The sequence below is a fragment of the Mercenaria mercenaria genome, chromosome 5, assembly GCF_021730395.1.
Source record: "Mercenaria mercenaria strain notata chromosome 5, MADL_Memer_1, whole genome shotgun sequence".
NCBI lineage: Eukaryota > Metazoa > Mollusca > Bivalvia > Venerida > Veneridae > Mercenaria > Mercenaria mercenaria.
The window spans coordinates 82,467,011-82,488,228 of NC_069365.1; the positions used below are offsets into that span (position 1 = coordinate 82,467,011).

The following is a 21,218-nucleotide window of genomic DNA, read 5'->3' on the forward strand; positions in this document are numbered from 1 at the left end:
AATTTGAAAAATTTCTACAATGTAGTTTCCCAGTTGTAGATGTACCTATTTCCAATCATATGGGCAAATAAAATGCACATGTATATGTCCGTGTGCTTGATTTTTCACAATGCGCTAAAATCAACTGGAGTCCTTACGTTATTGCTTTCTTTATGTTATTTTACATCAAATTCTTTCTTTTGTCAAAATTATCACTAAGATAGACAGTAGCGCTAAATGTTTAACATTTGGTACACAGGGCATTATAGATTTTAGGTAACATTTAAGCTACCAGTATAACGCCTATCAGGTATTATCCTAGGAATTCCGGAAAAATGACGTAACGCCGTCACTTCCGGTACATCAAACGTGCAGAACTACCTTAAACGTCATAATTGTTGCCAGTACAATATGTTTAATTTTTTTTTTATTTTTCGTAGTTTAAAGTAATAAGGCTTTGCGATATATAGTTCACTTAGATATTCAAATAATACATATCATTCTAGCAACTTCTGACGCATCTGTGACAAAGTTATTTTATCTCTTTCTTACCCACATGGCACATCAACTGCTCCAATAACAGCAATGACGATCAGGGCAAAGAGTGCGTCATCAAGTAGTACTTAGATATCTTCGTACCTTTCTGACAATATTTAGATACTTAAAATCTCCATTTTATGGCATCGTCATTTTTTTCAAGCCTATAACTGACGAATTTGTTCATTGAATAATCCCTGCCGGCAAATTTACTCCTTTTATTTACGGATTTATGCATATAAGCAGACTGAAGCCAATGTTCTGTATTTAAACAGCAAATGATTACATTACTGGGCAACGCAGAACAACTTTATTGAATTTGGTGACGCGGTTTTCTAAGAAATTGTTATTTCATAAGACTATCTAAGCCCGAATAAGCGAGTAATTTGTCGCTGCAGGATTTGTCAAAATCTTAAAGGCAACAAAACAATATGCAAGGAAATGTAAGACGATCAAAAATAAAACACATTTGAGCCGCGCCATGAGAAAACAAACATAGTGGGTTTGCGACCAGCATGGATCCAGACCAGCCTGCTCATCCGCGCAGTCTAGTCAGAATCCATGCTGTTCGCTAACGGTTTCTCTAATTGCAGTAGGCGTTAAAAGCGAACAGCATGGATCCTGACCAGACTGCGCGGATGCTCAGGCTGGTCTGGATCCATGCTGTCGCAAAGCCACTATGTTTGTTTTCTCATGGCGCGGCTCATTTGAATTTATAACCTCTGAATGAAGCTAACTGATATCGAAAGTATAACTGAATACTACAAATTGTATAATATTATTTTCTTGTTATATTCCTATACATTAAAAATAAGCAACATAGATAGCGATATCTTGTCTAGTCAGATATCACTGCACTGTTATATAATAAAGGACATAGCTAAGTCACTATGATTAAATGGTTAATACAATAAAAGTTTTAAAAATAATATGAGAACATAATAAATATATGTATTAATACTACATTCAATTTAATTTATTTTCTTTGTTTTATATCTAGCGTAAAAAAATTGTTCTGACTAATTAAGTAATGTTTTGCAAACGAACTTAAGTACCACAATGTAAAACTAACGCTTTTGCACTTGGTACCAAGAGTGCTGATTACCACAACCGAATTGATTGCTTATTACAGTATACTTTCTTAATAATAAAAAAAAACAGAGTGTAAGTTAATGTAAAATTAATGTCATAATAAAACAAAAGTCTGAAATATAAATTATATAATAAATGTAAACAATTTAACTTTTTATTTTAGTAAATAATTCAAATAGTTTTGTCATTTTTTGCGAATCGGGGTTAATTTCCCTTTTATTTCATCTATTTTCTGACACCAAAAGGGTTTAAGATAAATTTTGACATTATTTGTGAACAGAATTTTATAAAACACTCGGGATATTTTAGTAGATCGCAAACATGTTTTTAAAATGGCGAAAATATTTTTTCTTCGAAATTTTAATTTGTCCTTTTTCAGGGGATAAATACATTTTCAGTCCAAAAGACAGACACTGTTATGGATTTTTTTTAAATTTAAAATATCTTGTTATCAGATTAAGAGAACTTTAGAGTAATTTGTAGATTATATTTCGATTTTTTAAAATAAAGCCTGGCAGAAAACTTGAAAAGTTAAATGTAAAAAAGAAGTTTTTTTGAAATAATATCTTAAATTTGAAACACCGTTGAATATCTAATATAATTACATTTACGTACAAATGCATAAGACATATCACTTTACACGTGTTTATGTATATACATAGTGCTCAGCCCGCAGTTAAACCAGAATGTGTTACAAAGTAAAACACTGTAATATTATGCGTTTACTTTTTAATGGAGCAGCTTCAATGTTACATGAATACTTGATGTATCAGACGTTCCTAAATCAATTCAATGGTATACCATTGCAAAACATTCTCGAAAGGGATAAAACGTGGACTGTTAAAATGTCAAGCCAAAAACAATAAATTACAGACACTCATTGTTGATGCGAAATAAGCAGCTTTGCCGTCGCATTAACCTGCAGACAGCTGATAACCTAAATATAGACTTACGATTTGTTACCAGAAAGAAGCGTTTATTTAAAGTTATTTTTACATTTGAAAGTAATAACACTATGTCATATATTGCTTATTTAAATATAACGTAACACTCCTGCAACTATGGACGCACCTGCCTCAACAACTATGCTGTCATATTGTTGTCGGACATATTATTGTCATACAAGTGAAATTATACTGAAGTGTCGGGCAGCTCATGTCGTAAATCATACAGTAGTACTATGGTACTATATTTTCATAACTTCCCGATAGTATTATAATCTTAACGTCTTATTTTGGAGGCTCTATCTGATGAACTTGTTTATAGAATAGTCCCCGTTTGTTTAAGTCTTTCTGAAAATAAGCAGACTGAAGCGTAATCTATGGTAAGTACTTAAATGGTAAATGATTAATTCGATTCAGAGATTCAGCGTTTTTGGCAATTTTTGTTTTATTGTTATTTGAATAGCGAGTTATTCAGACATGTAATAAACTCAGTTTTACAGGCTAACTAAAAAAGAAATCAAACAATAACCGGTACACTTCCGTTCCTGAAAATTAATACCAGAGCGACTTATTAACCACGACGTATTAATACTTTAGGTTTTGTAAATGTATGCATATTCATGTCTCGCCAGTTCTTTCTGCTCCATTGTATAACTTTGGACAATGCAAATTAAATCCATGGAAAGTTCCTCAAGAGGCAAAGAACGCAAACGAGCGAAATAAAAGCAGACACGTTTTGACGTGATTTATTCAGTCAGTATGTCTTGATTGTGATGACAATAAAGCGCATTTTGCAAGTTAAATTCCATGATCGAAAATGCAGTGAGAACACAATATTCCCTGACCATTAAAGTTTCTTTATTTTATTTTTTTTGTATTTATTATGAGGATAACAATTTAACCTTTAGCCTGCTAAATTTCTAAAATGGAATGGTCCATCATTCAATTTAGACAGTACCATTTATTATTCAAAGGTGTGTTCAATGAAAATTTACTGACTGAATAGCGAACAGTGCAGACCATGATCAGACTGCACGGATGTGCAGGCTAATCTTGATCTGCACCGGTCGCAATGGCAAAAACACTTGCCACCAGCAGGCTAAAGATTAATGACTTTTTGGTTATTCTTTGCAACACAATGTTATGTTAAAGCACTCTTTTACCAAGCATCACAGTACTAATAATTGTGATGTTTTATATTGCTTTTTAACGTTTGCAATTTTTAGATTCGTTCCCGTCGGCAAAATGTTGAATACAATTTAAGTTACGTATCTATGTATATAAGCAGACTGCAGCGAATGAACTGCACTTAAACAGAAACCGATTATATTATTCAGCAATGAAGAAGGGCGATATTCAATTTACAAACTCCACTTTTCTGGCAATTTGCTCTTTCATAGGATTACTTAAGCCCGTATTAGCGAGTAATTTGTCATTTTAGACATTGTCGCTGTCTTGTTGATACAAGATTGGCATGAACAATACCGCTGAAAATGTGAAGCAATCAAAAATGAAACATTGACGAGTCGATTGCTTCTGAACATAAGCCTGTTGGTGTATGCAGTAATTTTCACTCAGGTAAATATAACGTTATATCTGTGTGGTGGGGAAAAAAAACAACATTTTATTTCTTGCATAACGAAAAACATTTGTGTAGTCGGGCTGAATATAAAATATTTATGAATCAATATTAACATTGTTTACCTTTTCATACAGAGTTGACGTGAAATCAAGAGTGTATTATTTAGAATGGCATGTTACCTTTAAACATTTATTTGTGCTTTATTATGCAATGTTAATGATACATTAAACATTGAATACTAAATCAGTGTTTTATTGTTATTACAATAACGTGCATAAAATTGGTTTAAATTGCGCTTTCAAGAACCAAACGATTTTACAGACAAGCAGTGTTGACTGTTTGTCCCAGTCTTACATGTCATAATATTCAGAAGAAACCTTTTATGTATAATAACAAAAGCGAAAATTGTTACATTCTGAAGTATCCATTGCTTCGGAAAAAAGATAATAATCAGCCAGTCTAAGGCTTAATGCAGATTTTGTTTCAGTATTTGTATCGGTAAAATAACAAGATAAAACTGCATATTATTGTTGAAAAGCAAATAATAACTGTGTCATCTAGCAAATGATCGAATAATACAAATATGAGAAAAGTACGGTATAATACCGAAACAAACATAATACATTTGTATCTTATTATACCTGTACTAATATCATTACTAATTTTAGTTCTGTATTCACAAATTCTGCTACTGTTATTCACTGCGAAATGTTCTCCTTTAATTTGTAAGAACGAAATGTAAATATATTATATATCGTTCAAAATGTATCGATAAAATACTGAAAGAATTTTAAAGATAGTTTAAATCATTTTAGTTTCATGTAGTAAACTCCAGTGTTAAATTCAGTGTAGTGAGGGTTTTTTTTCATAAAATTTAGTTTTATTCAAATTTTATTAACAATAATGATAAATATATTGTTTTAATAAGACAACGCCATTTCATAAATCTAGGAGAAACCAATACAAAAAATAAAGCAATAACTGTCATTTCAAAAAAAACAAACAAATTTCAATGGGAAATAAAAAAGAAGATATTTTGATGTTTGATTCAAGGAAAATGAACATATTTTAAAACATTTAACAGTTCCATCCATCTCATATAAATTCCTTACCAGGATATATCATGTCGATATATTCCTCCAGTATTTGGTAAGACATTGACGAAATGTTTTTTTTACAAATAATTGTATCAAACATTCACTTACCTGGTTTTGACTGTAGAACCAGCAGCATGCATATAATCAACATCTTTTTGACTTGTACATATTCACCGATTACATCCATATTCAATATATTCATTTATTTATCATATGTGATGGCAATATTTTAGGAATCCAGTTTGTTGATACACTTTAAACGTTTCTTTTAGCAACTGCAGAACATTAAGTATAGAAATTCATATGTCAATATGAGTCTCCGAAGAATTACCCGATCAACACTTTATAGTTTTATTCTCTCTGTAAGCTTTGTTCGTAATCCCTCATAAGAGAGATTAATAAAAAATTCATCAACAAATATTTATTCATTTGCTGAAACTTGATGCTAATCCCAATGTCGTTTATTTAAGTGTCTGTACTTAATGCCAAGCATCGATTACATCTCTATTTTATTTACATTTAGAAAAAAACACTATCCCACAATTCATTAAATTCCAATCCGGAATAAAATTCACTATTTAACAAACGGTGCCTCGAAAAAAAAATTGGTAATTAATGCGTAATTGGTCCGCACTTCAAAGAAATTAAAGTAATAATATTGATTTATTTAAACGGATAAACATTTTCCCTTTGTTCAGCGATCAATATAAACAATTGGAACTTAATACAACCATTGAAACCGTCATAAAATACTGTCGGTACAACTAAACAAAACCTCGGATAATTCTTTTATCGATATTGTCTCACTTGTATTTAGTATTGAAATATTTGCATAAACGCCCTTCTGAATATTTTTCCATTGAAAAGATGTCAAACAATGCAATAAATTTAATTACTTTTTATCATTTTACAAATTAGCATTTAAACGATATTCAACGCCCAAGAGGATGAGAATGATCAGTTGCAATTCTATGACTTCATCGCTTCTTCATCACGAATTTCTCGTGCAATATTTCTAAAAACAAATGTTACTCTTTATTTCATCCATACAGTTTATGTTAGCCTTAAATATAAAATAAAAATGAGCACAATTATCCAAAAATATTTTTGGTTCATTCAAAATTATTTTCTTGGCCTTATGTTACCAACATGTATTTCTATTATCAATATTTTATTGTTCAATTTGATTTTCGGCCCCACACTTTCCAAATATAATTTTAACTTCTACATGAATTATATCCAGTATTTCTTCTTATTTGTTCAAGTCTCCTGTCTTTCAAGTTAAATTCAGAAAAAAAATCAAGTTATCTTCTTCCAAGACTATTTTCCTTATTTATTTGAAATACATTTTTCTTTGGCGCATATACAGGCCGCACAAATTTACGTCCTTCTATCAGAGAAAGTATTCCGCCAAACATCCAGTTTCACTTAACTCTACGGTTAATATTTCCATTGCCGATGCTTTCGCTATCTGATTCCGAATGCTGTTTTATAGCAAGTGTCCAATCACTAAGAGTGAATACTGTTATCACAATATCCCTTCTAGGCAAAAGAACTTGTCATCACACTAGAAACATCTAAAAGAGTAAAACCTTTTCCTTATTTCGTTCGCAATTAATTTCAGTGTGCCGTTGTGTTTGGGTGTTCATTAATATTTAAAGACACGATTGAATGTATCTGTGGAGTGCTCCTGATTGTATTCTGGAAGAAAGAGCGAAGCTCTGTCTGCGTGGGGCAGAATTCTAATTGAATTAATATCAAATTAATCGATCATCGCGAGACGCACAGAACAATAGAATATACTCTCAACTTCTGATATATAATTCAATTAAAGCCGACAGGCGCCATTTTCTTTATTCCATCCTCCAGTCGTGAAGAAAATGAAATGAACGATGTTTTATGTGTTTATCTGTGTAGATCAACTCCATCGAAAAAATGATGAAACGCAAAAACTATATTTTGTAGCAAAATCAAACGCTCGACTATAACCTACAACCTACTTAGATTTAAAAGAAAAAAAACGTGTATTTGATTCCAAGTTAAGGTATCCGATCCACAAATAGGTAACATTTTGATGCCTGGTGACCCAATGCTTTTTTGTTTGTTTTTTGTGTTTTTTTTTTTATCTTTTGAAAGAGTTGTGTTTTTGACTTCAAAATAATAAATCTTACTCTATAACAACTAGATTTCTATTGAAGTATCATTGGAAACTATAGAATATAAAATAGACTTTCTACAGCATATTTTGACATGTAATTTATATTTTCTTTTTCAGTGGACAATACACTTTCAAATGATACCAAAATTATATGAGCTTACCAGGCATAAATAGTTGATATATTTAAATAGCACTGATATAGAACCTGCTTATTTGTGGATCAGATACCTTAAGTCATAACACATTTTCTCTTGTTTACATGATGATGAGTACACAGTAGTTAATGTTTAGATTTATACATGGTTATGGGATGCGTGTAACCGTTTTTATATTGATAATTAAAGATATCCAATGGCCATCTTTCGCTAAAATATTTTTTTCTTTTATGTTTACTCCAACTGTAGAAAATCATCATTAGATGTATTTAAATTTACGAGATAAATGCATTAATCGTGTATGTAGAGCTAAATTTATAATTCAATGTCATGCAGTAACAGACGATTGTTAAAGTGAAAGTACACACTTATACTGTGTTTAACTATACGTGTATTAAATGTGTACTGTTTTAACCAAATACATAGTACTACTGATACACATATACATGGTAATTTATGGTTGTATAAACTATATATAGAGCTTGTTTATGTTTTGAAACTTTGAGCTAATATACCTTTAACCAAATGATATAACATTGCATATACAGACATTTTCACACAAAATATAAGATATTCTCCTGAGTATGATTTACATGTGTATGTCTGGCGAGGCTTTCTTCATTCCTGTAAAGAATATGATAATAAAAATGAAATTATCGTTCATATTACATGGCACCATATATGTATTGCCGGTTACAGTATTTGTGCTCTATGGTGGTCTATATATTCAACACAATATGTTAACTGAGCAAACAAGTAAGATGTGAAAATTAATTTCTAATGTCATGTAATGTCAAAATACCCGTACAGATGTGCCAAGATAATTATTTAATGTCATTGTTTATTTTACTTAATATCTGTTTAGGTATTATATCGGCGATCTCTACAAACTGTCATATATAAAACATACCTTAAATAGATCTCTATCCTATTGAATAAAATTGTTGTCTTACTTAGCTACGCGGATATTACGTTATAATTATGCGTTTGCTCCACATTCTGTGATTTAACTTCAATCTGTGAATTGTGGTAAATATGTATCAATATTTCGTTGGACTTATACAACGTCGAAAATGGTTTATTAAAGTCTCCTTTACTTTCAGTTCGAATTTCCAATTAAGTGTATCTCGGTGTCATGTTGTAACCTGATACTTCTCCTGGATAGTCGCTTATCTCAGCAAGAGCGCAATAAAACACATGCAATTAACATTTGTGTCACGCATGTAAAGGGATCATCAAAACAGAACAACGTATAGCAGACGCGTTGACACGTCGACACAGAATGCTTATTAAGATGAAGCATGACAAAAACTTAGCAGTATATTCTAATGCCATGCGTTTAAGGAATCCGAGGCTATAAGCACACTACGACTGTCTCATTGTATTTGAGATTTTCAGCTTACTTTGACCCGTACTACGGACAACGGACTGTGGACTTACAATAGCGGCTTTCTCTAATACAAGTAATTAAGTCATAAATTTACTCAGGGGTGTGGGACATGTGATTCAAAGTCACATTAACCAGTCGATCAGAGTGCTTCTTACAATTCTGAATATGTAAATCACTGATTCACTGATTCACTGAAAAACATTGCAAACTTTCTGTCTATATTAACACATTATGAAACGTTCCTTGCAATACTATTTGCAGCTATAAGCATGCTTTATATTTTATTTATTCTTTGGAAATGTAAAAGTTGTAAGGTATTAGCATAATGCAAAACTTGTAAACAGATGCTATTAATCTAATACATTTAATAGCTTGAAACTGACATATAAAAAGAGTGCAAAAACATTGAATAAATGTGACACTTCCGTTTTCATGAGCGTGCTTAAATTGAATTTTCCCGATTTGTGCAAGAAACGGGAAAGGAAATATAAGTGTAAATTATTCGTGCGTCTACAGGCGTTCGTTTGTCTACTCCAGTAAGCATCTAACTTAATGCGTAAGTACAAAAATAAATTCTTGTTTATGGAAAGTATCATTTTAGTTCCTGTGCCCCACCTTACGTCTTCTTTGTTTGTTATCTTATTTTGGAGAGGTTCATTGCAATTAACATTTGTCCAAACGTCTGTTAATCCGTCTGAATTCGAGTTTTCGAATCTCAAAAGGTAATTGCCTACAATCATCAAACGTTATAGGATTGTTTTTCAACATATGCTGTTTTATATGGTCTTTTTTCTCAGTAATACTAGTCTAAGCGTTATGGCACTTGACTAGTCAAAAGTATGCATTTTTGTCACAGTGTCACAAGAAGTACTTAACCTAGTGTCATGAAACATTACAGGAATGTTAGTTAGCATGTGAGATTGTGTCCATTCGGTTAGTTTGTGATTTAATTCAGTCAAACAAGACTTACGGCCTTTTACGTAGTCAAATCTATAAATAAAGATGAAAAAATGTTTACTTTGCACGTTTGAACTACCTTAACCACCATCAAAGTAACGTACTCGGTCTAGCATAGTTCACATACCTAGTCTATTAATCAATAAAGACTCGAACATACACATTAGGTAGAAATTAAACAACAATATTACTGTTGTCGTTCGGGTACCGTATGTAATCGTTATGGAAAAGATGAATCAGAGTCCATTTCGTATTATTCAGCCTCAAAATGATGTTTATAATTATTTGAAAATACAAAAGTACTACTTTGTAAAGGGGCGACTTCTTTCGATACTTACATTACAATGAATACTACAGTGGGTTTAAACAGACGTTTTAAAAGTAGATAGTGTTTTGGTATCTCTGAGCGTTCCAGCCTTACCGCAGTATACACAAAACACCTATTGCCATATGCAAAAACGTACAACTTTACTGTGTGTCTAATATTAGTTATTAATCCTGCTTGGCAGAAACTGAAAACAAGTATTTTTATATGTATAATACAGCGACATAAGTTTAAACATATCATTTGTCGTTTTAAATTTCAGAGATTTAGCACTGATTTTATGTGTAATTAGCATATCAACCTAGACACGTTCTATTAAAGACTGCATTCTATTGAATACATTAGAAGACAAATCGCTAAAAGATCATTTGTATAAACATAATACCAAAGCTGTCTGCAGATAAATGCATCAACAATATAACAAATTATCTAATTACAATGTCTGTTTCCCAAACAAATAAGACCATATCTCTTCTATTTTCAATTACATTTAGTTATAACCTTATCAGTCATTGCTATTTCTATCATAATTTGCACATCAAACTTTATGAAGCTCTCAGTGTCTACGTCTTTCGTGTAATGTTTAGATTAACAGCATATGCTAATAAATATGTTGGATATCTTTCGTAGATTTGAATAAAGAGGTATTACACCAATCCTGTTTGTGCAAAGGAATAGCCGATGTCGACACTCCTAATCCATAGTTTGCTAATACAAAGTAATGTGGCAGTTGATGAAGATGTCTCTACAATATTGATTAACACCGAGGACATTCATCAGCAACCCACAGTAAAGCTTCCGGCGGACACAGCAGATTTTACAGCATAAACAATTATTAAATACACGCACAGACATGACAAGGCATCGCTGGTGGTTGAAACCTTAATTTGTACTAGTATTCCACAGAGATCAAAATAACACATGGTGTAGTCTGTGTATAATTAACAACGAGGGATTATGCCTGGACTATTAAATCAAGAGCAAGTTCTATATTTTTTTTCAGTGGCCACAGGTTGTGGTGATACTAAAAGTACAGTGGTTTACAAACAATATTGTCTTGCATTGGAGTATGTTTCCTTGATCATTATGAAATACAAGGTAAAGCGCGTCGGTTACAATGAAAATATGCTACCCTAGTCCAAAAAGCTATACTGTCTTCTGGTTTAAGTGCCTCGTTTAAAAACTTCCTACTAAGGTACTTTATTAAATATAAAATTTCCGAAAGGTAACATTTCAAACTTTTTATCATTTTATTACGAAAATAGAAAATTTTGATCAAAGGCAATGCCACCGTAACAACATTTTGTAAACTGATTAATTATCATTGCATTATGCATTCAAAATAATCTCTAAAACTTCTACACCAATCAATACTGATTATGACTAGAAGGTTTTTGTCTGGAAAAAGCTGTTGAAAAATGAGCTAGGTCATCATGTGCAAGATTACAATGAGCTACAAATACTAACATTAAAGGTTACAGTTCCCAGCGGCTCAGTGCTGGTCTGTATGTATAGCGGGAGACTATTCGTGTAATGTATTGTTCACGAAAATAGGAATTAGAATGGTACTGCGTATGAGACTGTGGGATCAAGACGTTCATGTTGTTTGTAGTAGGATATGCGTAAGGCCATGTGTAATAAGACTTCCATTAAGTACATCAATTCAGATAAAATATTTAGGGAACTTATTAATATTTGGCTGATAATGTTGTTTGATCATAGCTATTGCAAACGTATCGCACTGCGGATCGTTGTACCCTGTTTTTCAATTTTAATCATATATCCTTTATTAGAACATAGAAAATTCATATCTCGTCGTTAAGTTTTGTTAATGCAAACTTTCCCTTAATACATTAAAAACTATAGCATTGAAACTATATTCACCTATATATCACCACATTTGGTCAGTAATATATGCCATGAGCAATATATTTTACATGCAATGTGTAAGAATTGTTGCCAGTTATTTACTTAGAAATAAAATCTGGAGAGTAGACCCTCGGAAGCACCGAAAACAAGGCAGTAAAAATTGCAGACTCGGTTTGATTGAGTCTGTTCATGAGCAGTAATGGAAAATGCAACGCCTCCTAGTTGTTCAAATGGTTTGCGGTTTTGATTAACCTTTCTTTCGTGGAATCTTCACATTCAAAAATCTTGAAATTTACATCATTGAAAATCTGATTATTGTTTATTTGAAAATGTGATCCAAATAATTTGAAGATTAATACAAGCAAATTCAGTGAATTTATATCCCCGGCCGAATAAATTGTTTTGTGAATGATATGACTTTATTTGAAAGATATTTAATTTCCAGTTATACACAAGTTATGTACAAAAGTACCGTGTGGTTGTTTATTCGTTCCTATTTTTATCAAAATCAAGGAGAAAAGTTTTCCATTTGTATTAAGTTTCATGAAGATCCATCAATAGGTTACTTTGTTCTAAGAAAATTTATGGATATTAAAATAATTCAAGGGCAACAACTCTGGTTCATGAAGTGATCCTGACTAAATTGCGCATGCACTACCAGCCTATAGCAATCTACAGTAACTGTTGTGTAAAGTTTCATGAATATCCATCTTCAGGTTACTTCGATACAGTCAAAAATCTTTTTTTACCAAATCAATCGAAATAAACTCAGCTTTTACTGGGTCCAGAGGGATAATACTACATGTTATGTGAGGTTTGGTGATTCTAATCGTAAGACTTTTTGACATTTCCATTTATTTTTATCCAAACAAATAAAGGGGGAAACCCCTGCCTTAACCAGGTCAACGGGGGAAATTACTTTATGTGAACAAAGGTTATGTAGTAATTAATGATTATATGAGGTTAGATGGTTCTAGCAGGAATACTTTTTGAATTATAAGCATTTTCGATTACGGACAACGCAAAAGCAATACCCCTCCGCCTTTGGCGGAGGATAACAATAGACTTAATGGGAGTACAGATCTATCTGTTTAGCTTTTGCAACAAAAGTTTTTTAATGAATCTTTTGAATATATAAATTCATTTAAAATATTACTTGTAACTGACAATTGATTAAAAGCAAATTGTTTTGCAACTTATTTTTAAAAATGTATGTAACATCGTTGTTTTAGTTAATGCATAATACCGTTAATTTCTGACATTTACCTCCACTATCAGAAGACTATGCAGAGAAATAAGTTTAAACAATGGACTACATTAAGCGCATAGTATAGCTTTGTATACTAGTCTCTTAGTTCCAGTCCATGCTTTTTCAGGTTTTACTAAACATACTTCACATTGTATGATTTGTCTTTCTAACCTACATGTACTATTGTCAATTATTTGGTATTTCATTTGGCTAGTAATGTGTTTTACTCGCCCGTTTTGACGTTTTGTTATAGACGTGAAATCAAGTAATGTTCAATAATATATTTGCTTGAAAATCAGTATGATAGATCAAGTGTGGTTTGTTTGTATAATAAATTCACATTTCGGTGAAAAAGTAGGCGTGTTAGTATTTTTAACAAATCAAAAAGTCTTAACTGCGCCATATTACCGGCCACAGGGCTATTTGTCGTTTGATATGAACATTTATATAATTTCTTGTTGTCAGTTTTTATTAATCAAAATTATCAAACAATTTTCTTGGTCTTTATTCCATTTTTGTCCTCATTTGTATCACTTTTTTACACGAGATGTGTCCTTGTACTCATTGCAATTTCTTTGTCAGCATTCATATTAGGTAAAACATTATTGTATTTACGTTTCCTTGACAGCTTATTTCATTTTTGATACTACAGTTGTAATGCCCATTTACTGTCAAACACAAACCTGTACTATCGTTGTGTAAGTTTGTGAGTTTCACAATATTTTTGTCATTAGATTTCTTTGGCTTGCCGTCTACTTTTTTTTCTGTTACAGTGTCTTTTTTTGCGGGCCTTCTTTGCGATACATGACTCTATGGCTGTGTTTGGTGTGCTTTGTGCTTCCGGCATATCTACCCTTACTTTTTATCTTTTGCCACAAAATGTTATGTTGTATAATTTCTTGACCATGTACTGCTTTTTAAAACGGTTTTTCAAAATCATTTTAGCGATCATTGCTACTAAGGGTTACTCGTACTCAGTACAAAGGATAGTCGCTAGGGGAGACAATAATACAATAAAAAATCTTGTGCTATACAAAAGGACTGCCTCAATAGTATATCACATATAATTATAGACAGACACGCTCACGCATGGACTAATATGAACAGACAAAAATAAACCCTTATTACAATATGTAATAATACTACGGAAGGTCGATGGTTCAACCCAGGTATCTGCACGTGATGAAATAATGCACGGAGGGGCACCTGGGATCTTCTACCACCATGAAAGCTGGCATGTCGTCATATGACCTATAATTCTGTCGGTGCGACGTTAAACACAATAAAAAATAAAACAACGAAAATGATCTGCTCGGAGTGCTGTTTGTTTACTTGCTTCGAAAGGTTCATACGGCAACATTTCTCATCTTTTCTTAACGGTCGAGATCCCAGTAGCAGATCAAGAACTCAAATAAACAGAGAGACAAAAGTCATCGATCTTAACAGTTTGGTCACACAGGCGCACTTATTGAACGCTGCAGATGCGCATCACTCATCAAAAACGCTTTTACGAATTCACTGTCACTTACAACGTCCCAATATTTTTTTTTGTCAGATAAGAAATTACTTGAAAAAGATGTCAGAACTTTATAAGCATACATTATATTTAATATATTCTTTAGGCATATGAAATATGTAGCTATTAGCATACAGCTCAATGCTTAATTTACAGATTTTATTATTCTGGTTCAACTACTTCTTTGAAACAACTACACACAGAAGCAGTGTACATAATGTGACACGCCCGTTTGCGTAAGCGTATTTTAATCAAATTTCATCCTGTTAATCAAAAAGAAAACAGAAATGAAATTCACTCAATGCAATAAAAGTGAAAAATGCAAATACCAGTTTGTTACATCTATTCAGAAAATGAAACCAAATATCTATAATTATATTGTAATAATTTATTTTCATTTTGCAGCCAACGTTCGAGAATGTATGCAAGAGGTAAATTTCGAACAGTACGTCATTGTGTGTGATTATTGCTTTATGTTTTGACATAGTATATCTTTAATCATTTTTTATACTAAAATCATATTAAAAAGAAAATGTAACATGTAGTTTACTGAGTGAGTTGGTGTGTTTATTTCGTGGTTGTTTGCAAAGACTTTTATAAAAGTCAACTTTTAAAAAATATTTACACGCTATGTAAGTGTAGATGACCTTGACTTATATACAGTTAAATCAACGCACAATGACCTCGCTAAAGTTGCACGTCGTACTTATTTGCAGAAACAAATACAGTACAAATGATAAATTAGAAAAAAATAAAACCTTAGTGCCAGACACCCAGTGTTCATAGATGATCTTTTGCACAGTTATATCTTTGCTTACACACGTGATTCAAAAGTATCATGCACTGTCATGAGCCGACTGCATTTACATTTAATTTATTCTTCTTCTTTGTTGTCTTTTTCTTCTTCTTCTTAATATTATTATCATTACTATCATTATAATCATTATTGTCCTTCGCGGAGAAAGCGGGAAGGAGTATAGACATGCACTATACCTTGTATTACTTTTAAATAATGCCCCCGCCCACAACCCCTCCAAAAACAACACACACATACACACCCAGAAACACACCATTTTACCAAAAACATCTCGAACGGTCTGTAAAGAGCATTTGCAACTGCAAAGGATGTTTAAGGATATACATGTATTGATATATGTGTATAAATGGAAGCGGATCTTGAATTTGTACTGTGCTTGCTGTTCTTTTTATTATCATTTTCATAAACTCAAAGCAAGTTTCTAAACTGCCAACATGAATGTATACAATGAATATCATACAGCTGTTGCAGTTTCACGGATGAACAGGTATTATCCTTTAAATTGATTAAAAAGCAATGGCTTTTATCAGGATAAGGTTTTAGGGTAGCTTGTTTTATTTACAAAATATTCACATCAATATTTAAATGAGCCGCGCCATGTGAAAATCAACATAGTGGCTTTGCGACCAGCATGGATCCAGACCAGCCTGCGCATCCGCGCAGTCTGGTCAGGATCCATGCTGTTCGCTTTCAAAGCCTATTGTAATTAGAGAAACTGTTAGCGAACAGCATGGATCCTGACCAGACTGCGCGGATGTGCAGGCTGGTCTGGATCCATGCTGGTCGCAAACCCACCATGTTGGTTTTCTCATGGCACGGCTCAAATGCATTTTACATTGAAAGAGATGGATGGAACTTACTGGAAATGAATATACTGATTCTTCTTTATAGTTAGAAACATAATGATTAAACTGGTAAATATCGAAACAGTTGACATCTTGAAGACGCCGCTGTCGGTGGACGTGGTGCCTACCCTTTGATTACTTAAGATACAAAGATGTAATGCAAAGTACCAGTACCCGTTAAATTGGAAGCAGATACAAGCTATTACACACTACGCATATTTAATATATCTGCATCAACTAATTCTGAAGCTGTGGCAAAAGTCTACATAATTATTCTTTACCAACCACGAGAGGGAGATAAAAACTCGAAGAACAAGTTTAAAAATAAGTGGTACTGTTAAGACTTTTACAAAAGGGTTAATGATGAACAGATTTGAACAAGGTTTACCTTTTTCGGAATATTTTTTTTTACCGAAATTCAAGAACACTTTCCCTCACAAGTTTCGAAACAACGGGAAGCCATATAACTGACGAAAATAGTGATTTAATTCAAACAGCATGTAACTTGGAACTTTTGAAAATAGATGCTTTGGATTCTACTAAATACGCTACATTGATTCGCCTTAAATACCTCGACAACGATCCTGTGTTGAAAGAAAATTAAAGGCTTAAATGTTCTATCTCATGAAAGCATAATAAACCTCTAAGAAGAATCCATAGAAGCATTGAATGCAACCAAGTAAAATAATAGTATATACTTTTTTGATTGAGTCCGTCCATGTGGTGTAATAAAATAAAATAAAAATACATCCAACGCCAACTTAGTAAAAAGCCTAAACGGAATGCTATTATAACAAAGCTGAATGAACTCCATGATTACAAAGGACCTAAACATATCACGCTATAGTTGGGGTTATGTTATGCAGGAGAAAATATTCTATGACACAAAACAAACTAAAACACTATATAACGACAAGCTTAAGAAGATTTGTTATGGCCGCCACACGGCTCTTAATAACTTCATACGTTCATTTCGTTTGAATTCACAGAAATGTATCACTCATGATAAAACTTATTGTCAGTTTGGCATTGAACGAAATTCTTACATATACACTTTATTTAAACATTGTTGAACTTTGATTGTCGTCACTAACGTAATGTTTATGTATCCTTCTTTCACAGTTTTACTAATGTGTAGGAAATTGTCAGTATAACCCAACAGTAACACCAACATGTACAATAATGACGACACAAACGGCAAAATAGCAATAGGATGTCAAAGTGTGTATCCTTTCATTAGATCTCATTACACTTGTAATTAAATATAGTAGACGGTTACATAAACTTTAAGAAAACAAATGAGTGTGGTGTTTATTGTGTTTAGGCAGAAAACATTGATGGACTTAAAATCTAATGTCAACGTGCGTTTTTGCATATAAACGGAACCCATTATCTTTGAGTAGATTGCGAGGTGTAAATAGCACATTAAATTTCTCCCGTTGATTTATGAGAACAAAATTTGCTGAATAATCAGATGATTAACTCCCAAAGGGTTTTATCAAAAATGAAATTTGAACTCTTAATAACACTTGGAACATAATAATGGATAAACGTTGCCACTGATGACATTAAAAGAAATGTAATCTACTGACACATATTTTTAAACCGAACTTTATAATACAAAAATGTAGTAACCTTTCGGTAAGATACAGTTGGAATGGGGTGCAATTGCCTAATGAGTTCAAACACCAATAGCCAGCTGACATGTCAAAGTTGAATATCGACGGTATTAAAATGATTTACAATTTTAGTTAGCTTTCAGAATATTTTTTCCTGCATTTAACATAACCCAAACTATCATCTTTAGCTAATATTAGTACTTTTCTTCAGAAAAAATGTTGAATAAAAACCTGACCATGGTAAAGGTGGGGAAATACATTCTTAAGAAGCATTACTAGACAGCTCAATCAGAAAAATGTCCTCGTTTGACATACCTGAAATAAAAGTACAAAATGTATATACTAATCAGTATATAATAAGAAATATTGGTTAAAACAATTCCATTCACTAAATGCAATTTGCGATATATATATGACGTATAAGCAGATTTCAGAACGTTTACAAATACTTGTTTCGTCAATTGTTTCCTTATACTTAAACAATTCCAAAATTATTATATAGCTTAGTATGTATTGTTTTGTTGCAGGATACTTCACAAGCCGACCACGGCTTCTATTTTCTGTAGAATATAGAAATCCATCTAACATCTATTTCTGTCTGTGCCAGAGATAAATACAAAAATACAATGGTATACCCGCACGCTCTGTCAAACCATCATCTACATTATCCAGGGATTTAGCGCTGGGTTGACGGAAAAGGACAGCAAACGGATATAAATAGCATTTTATAATTACTTCACAGTTTCTTCTATTATGAAATCCCTATGCTTTACTGTGTATGACGTGCTACTGAGTATTATGAATGTTGACTGTATCTTAGGTACATGCAGAAATATTGAGTACATAATATCAAAATCATCTGCTAAAACCAGGTGCAGTGAATTTAAACTACGTTACTGTGTAATAGTGTAAGTTTTAAAAGACCTTTTCAACGTTTGTTATTTCTGATTATGCGCAAGTATTTCATGAATACTGGATAACCAAGTGAAGAGGGTGTTTTATAGAAATATCAATAACTTCCTCGGAGTATAAGCATCTCGCCAGGAATCAAACTGTTTCTAAAGTGAAGTGAAGTTAAGTTACGGATATCTAAAGGGTAAACTTGTAAATTGGTAATGAGTAGTAAATGTAATTAATCAGAATAACATTTTGAAGCATAGGAAGCAACTAAGAAAATTATTAGCAATCTTACCAAAGCAATTTTTAAACCCTATATTAAACCACATTGGGTCTTTGAACTCTCTCGACTTCTCAAATACATGGCTAGTAATAGGCAAACTTAGATAAACGAAAACAGACCAAGAGACACTAGCCATATAAGTAATGCAGATTGCAAATCGGCATTCACCGAACACTTGTAAGTGAATACATAGAAAAGTTAAAGCATGAGATCATTACCGCTGCAGAAATAGATAGCAACGAGTTTTGGAAACTGATTAACAAATATCGCAGATCAAAAAAGAATCAATTTTTGTTTGAAAAATGGAAAAATGGTAAACGACGGGACGTAATGTTAAAAAAAATCTTAACCGTACTTTACAACTTTGTTCGATTTTTTAGCCTTAGCGAAATGAACTTTGGGTAGAGTTAAAGGTGGTCAGTCACATTTAAACAACATTTAATGACATTTTTTACTTTTTGTATATTCTGGTAGAGAATTATTTAAGGAACAAAAAGACCGATTACATAGAGTTAGATTTCTATTTGAAATGTATATTTTACTATTTTTATAAAATTTTGTAATTACTCCCCTTTAATATGAAAGTATATAAAAAGCTGGGTATTTCTTTTTATTTCGATACAATGTCTAGTTTTACATTTGCATTTGTTAGACATATCAACTATTGAACAATCTGAACCAAAATGCAAGTTTAAAAGCTGTGTGTAGCTTCTGAATTCATTTATTTCCAATCTATCTTGGTTGCGTAACCAAGATAGGCAAAGGGAGGTAATAATAATTTTTCAAACTTGCGTTTCTAATGGATTCCATCTAAATACATAATTTTTAATGCAAATATTTTACAAATATATTACAATATGTCTAATATTTATACATTTCTTTAGGTAAAGTATGTTTATCAAATTTATACTTATGATAAAATAACTCTATCTTGGTTGAGCAACCAGGATTGGAAAATGAAATTTTAAAAATACCTCCAGTGAAAATCTAATTTGTATTAAGTGTTAAGTGAACATAAATGAGTGTAAATGATCAGATGCTAAAGTTTCGAACAAATCCGTTACATGGCCAAAATCTGATTATCCACCTTTAACCTTTACTCTGCTAAATTTCTAAAATGGACTGGTCCATCTTCCAATTTGGGCAGTACTTCTTATTATTCAAAGGGGTGTTCACTCAAAATTTACTGACTGAATAGCGAACAGTGCAGACCATGATCAGACTGCATGGATATGCAGGCTGATCTTGGTCTGCACTGGTCGCAAATGCAAAACCACTTGCCGTCAGCAGGCTGAAGGTTAAAATATTAAATGGAAGCAATTGATATCCGCATATATCTAAATACTTGGTTAATGGCATTTGCTTTCTTTAATAGTTTCAAATGTGTTAATGATGTACATTTGTACAAGAAAACGAGAGTCAAAAAATGACAGTGCAATTTTATACAGAGCCATTTGTCATTGAACATATTAATTATTACTGGTTAAAAGGACGTGAAAACGAGTTTAAAGTAGCATTGACAATAGGTATAATAAATTTTCTTCTTATCCTTTTAAAATTTCAAAATATTAAGAACATGCTCCTTGTGGCGAAACAATTAATTCTCGCCACGACGTTTTACACCATTAACCTACCAACCCAGGAGTTCTATTAGACAGAAATATTGTGAAATAGTATACGGAGGAACGGATGGAAGCATCATAAATCTGTATTTACCAAATGCATTATTGATATTTATAAACACGTCTTTCAATGTAGTTAATGGAAAGGATTGATAGCATATAATATGTCTTTATGTTCCGCTGACAAGGTTTTGATTTTGATTAGAACCGATGTTATTGATGGGTTTGCACTTAAACACTAAGTCTTTTTCATATGACATTTATGTTGTCATTTACGGGGGTCTT

General features: G+C 32.3%; 1 protein-coding gene across 2 annotated transcripts in view; it reads right to left on the reverse strand.

Moving 5' to 3' along the window:
- Positions 1-6,901, reverse strand: part of LOC123558576 (carbonic anhydrase-related protein 10-like) — a 125,320-nt gene extending 118,419 nt beyond the window's left edge. Inside the window, exon 1 of one of the 2 annotated variants that reach the window (XM_053544137.1) lies at positions 5,340-6,901. In XM_053544137.1, the coding sequence (XP_053400112.1) occupies positions 5,340-5,433 (94 nt within the window). In that variant the 5' untranslated portion in view covers positions 5,434-6,901. The remainder of the gene's footprint in view (positions 1-5,339) is intronic. The other variant, XM_053544139.1, reaches the window with a different exon arrangement.
- Positions 6,902-21,218: the final 14,317 nt, after the last annotated feature.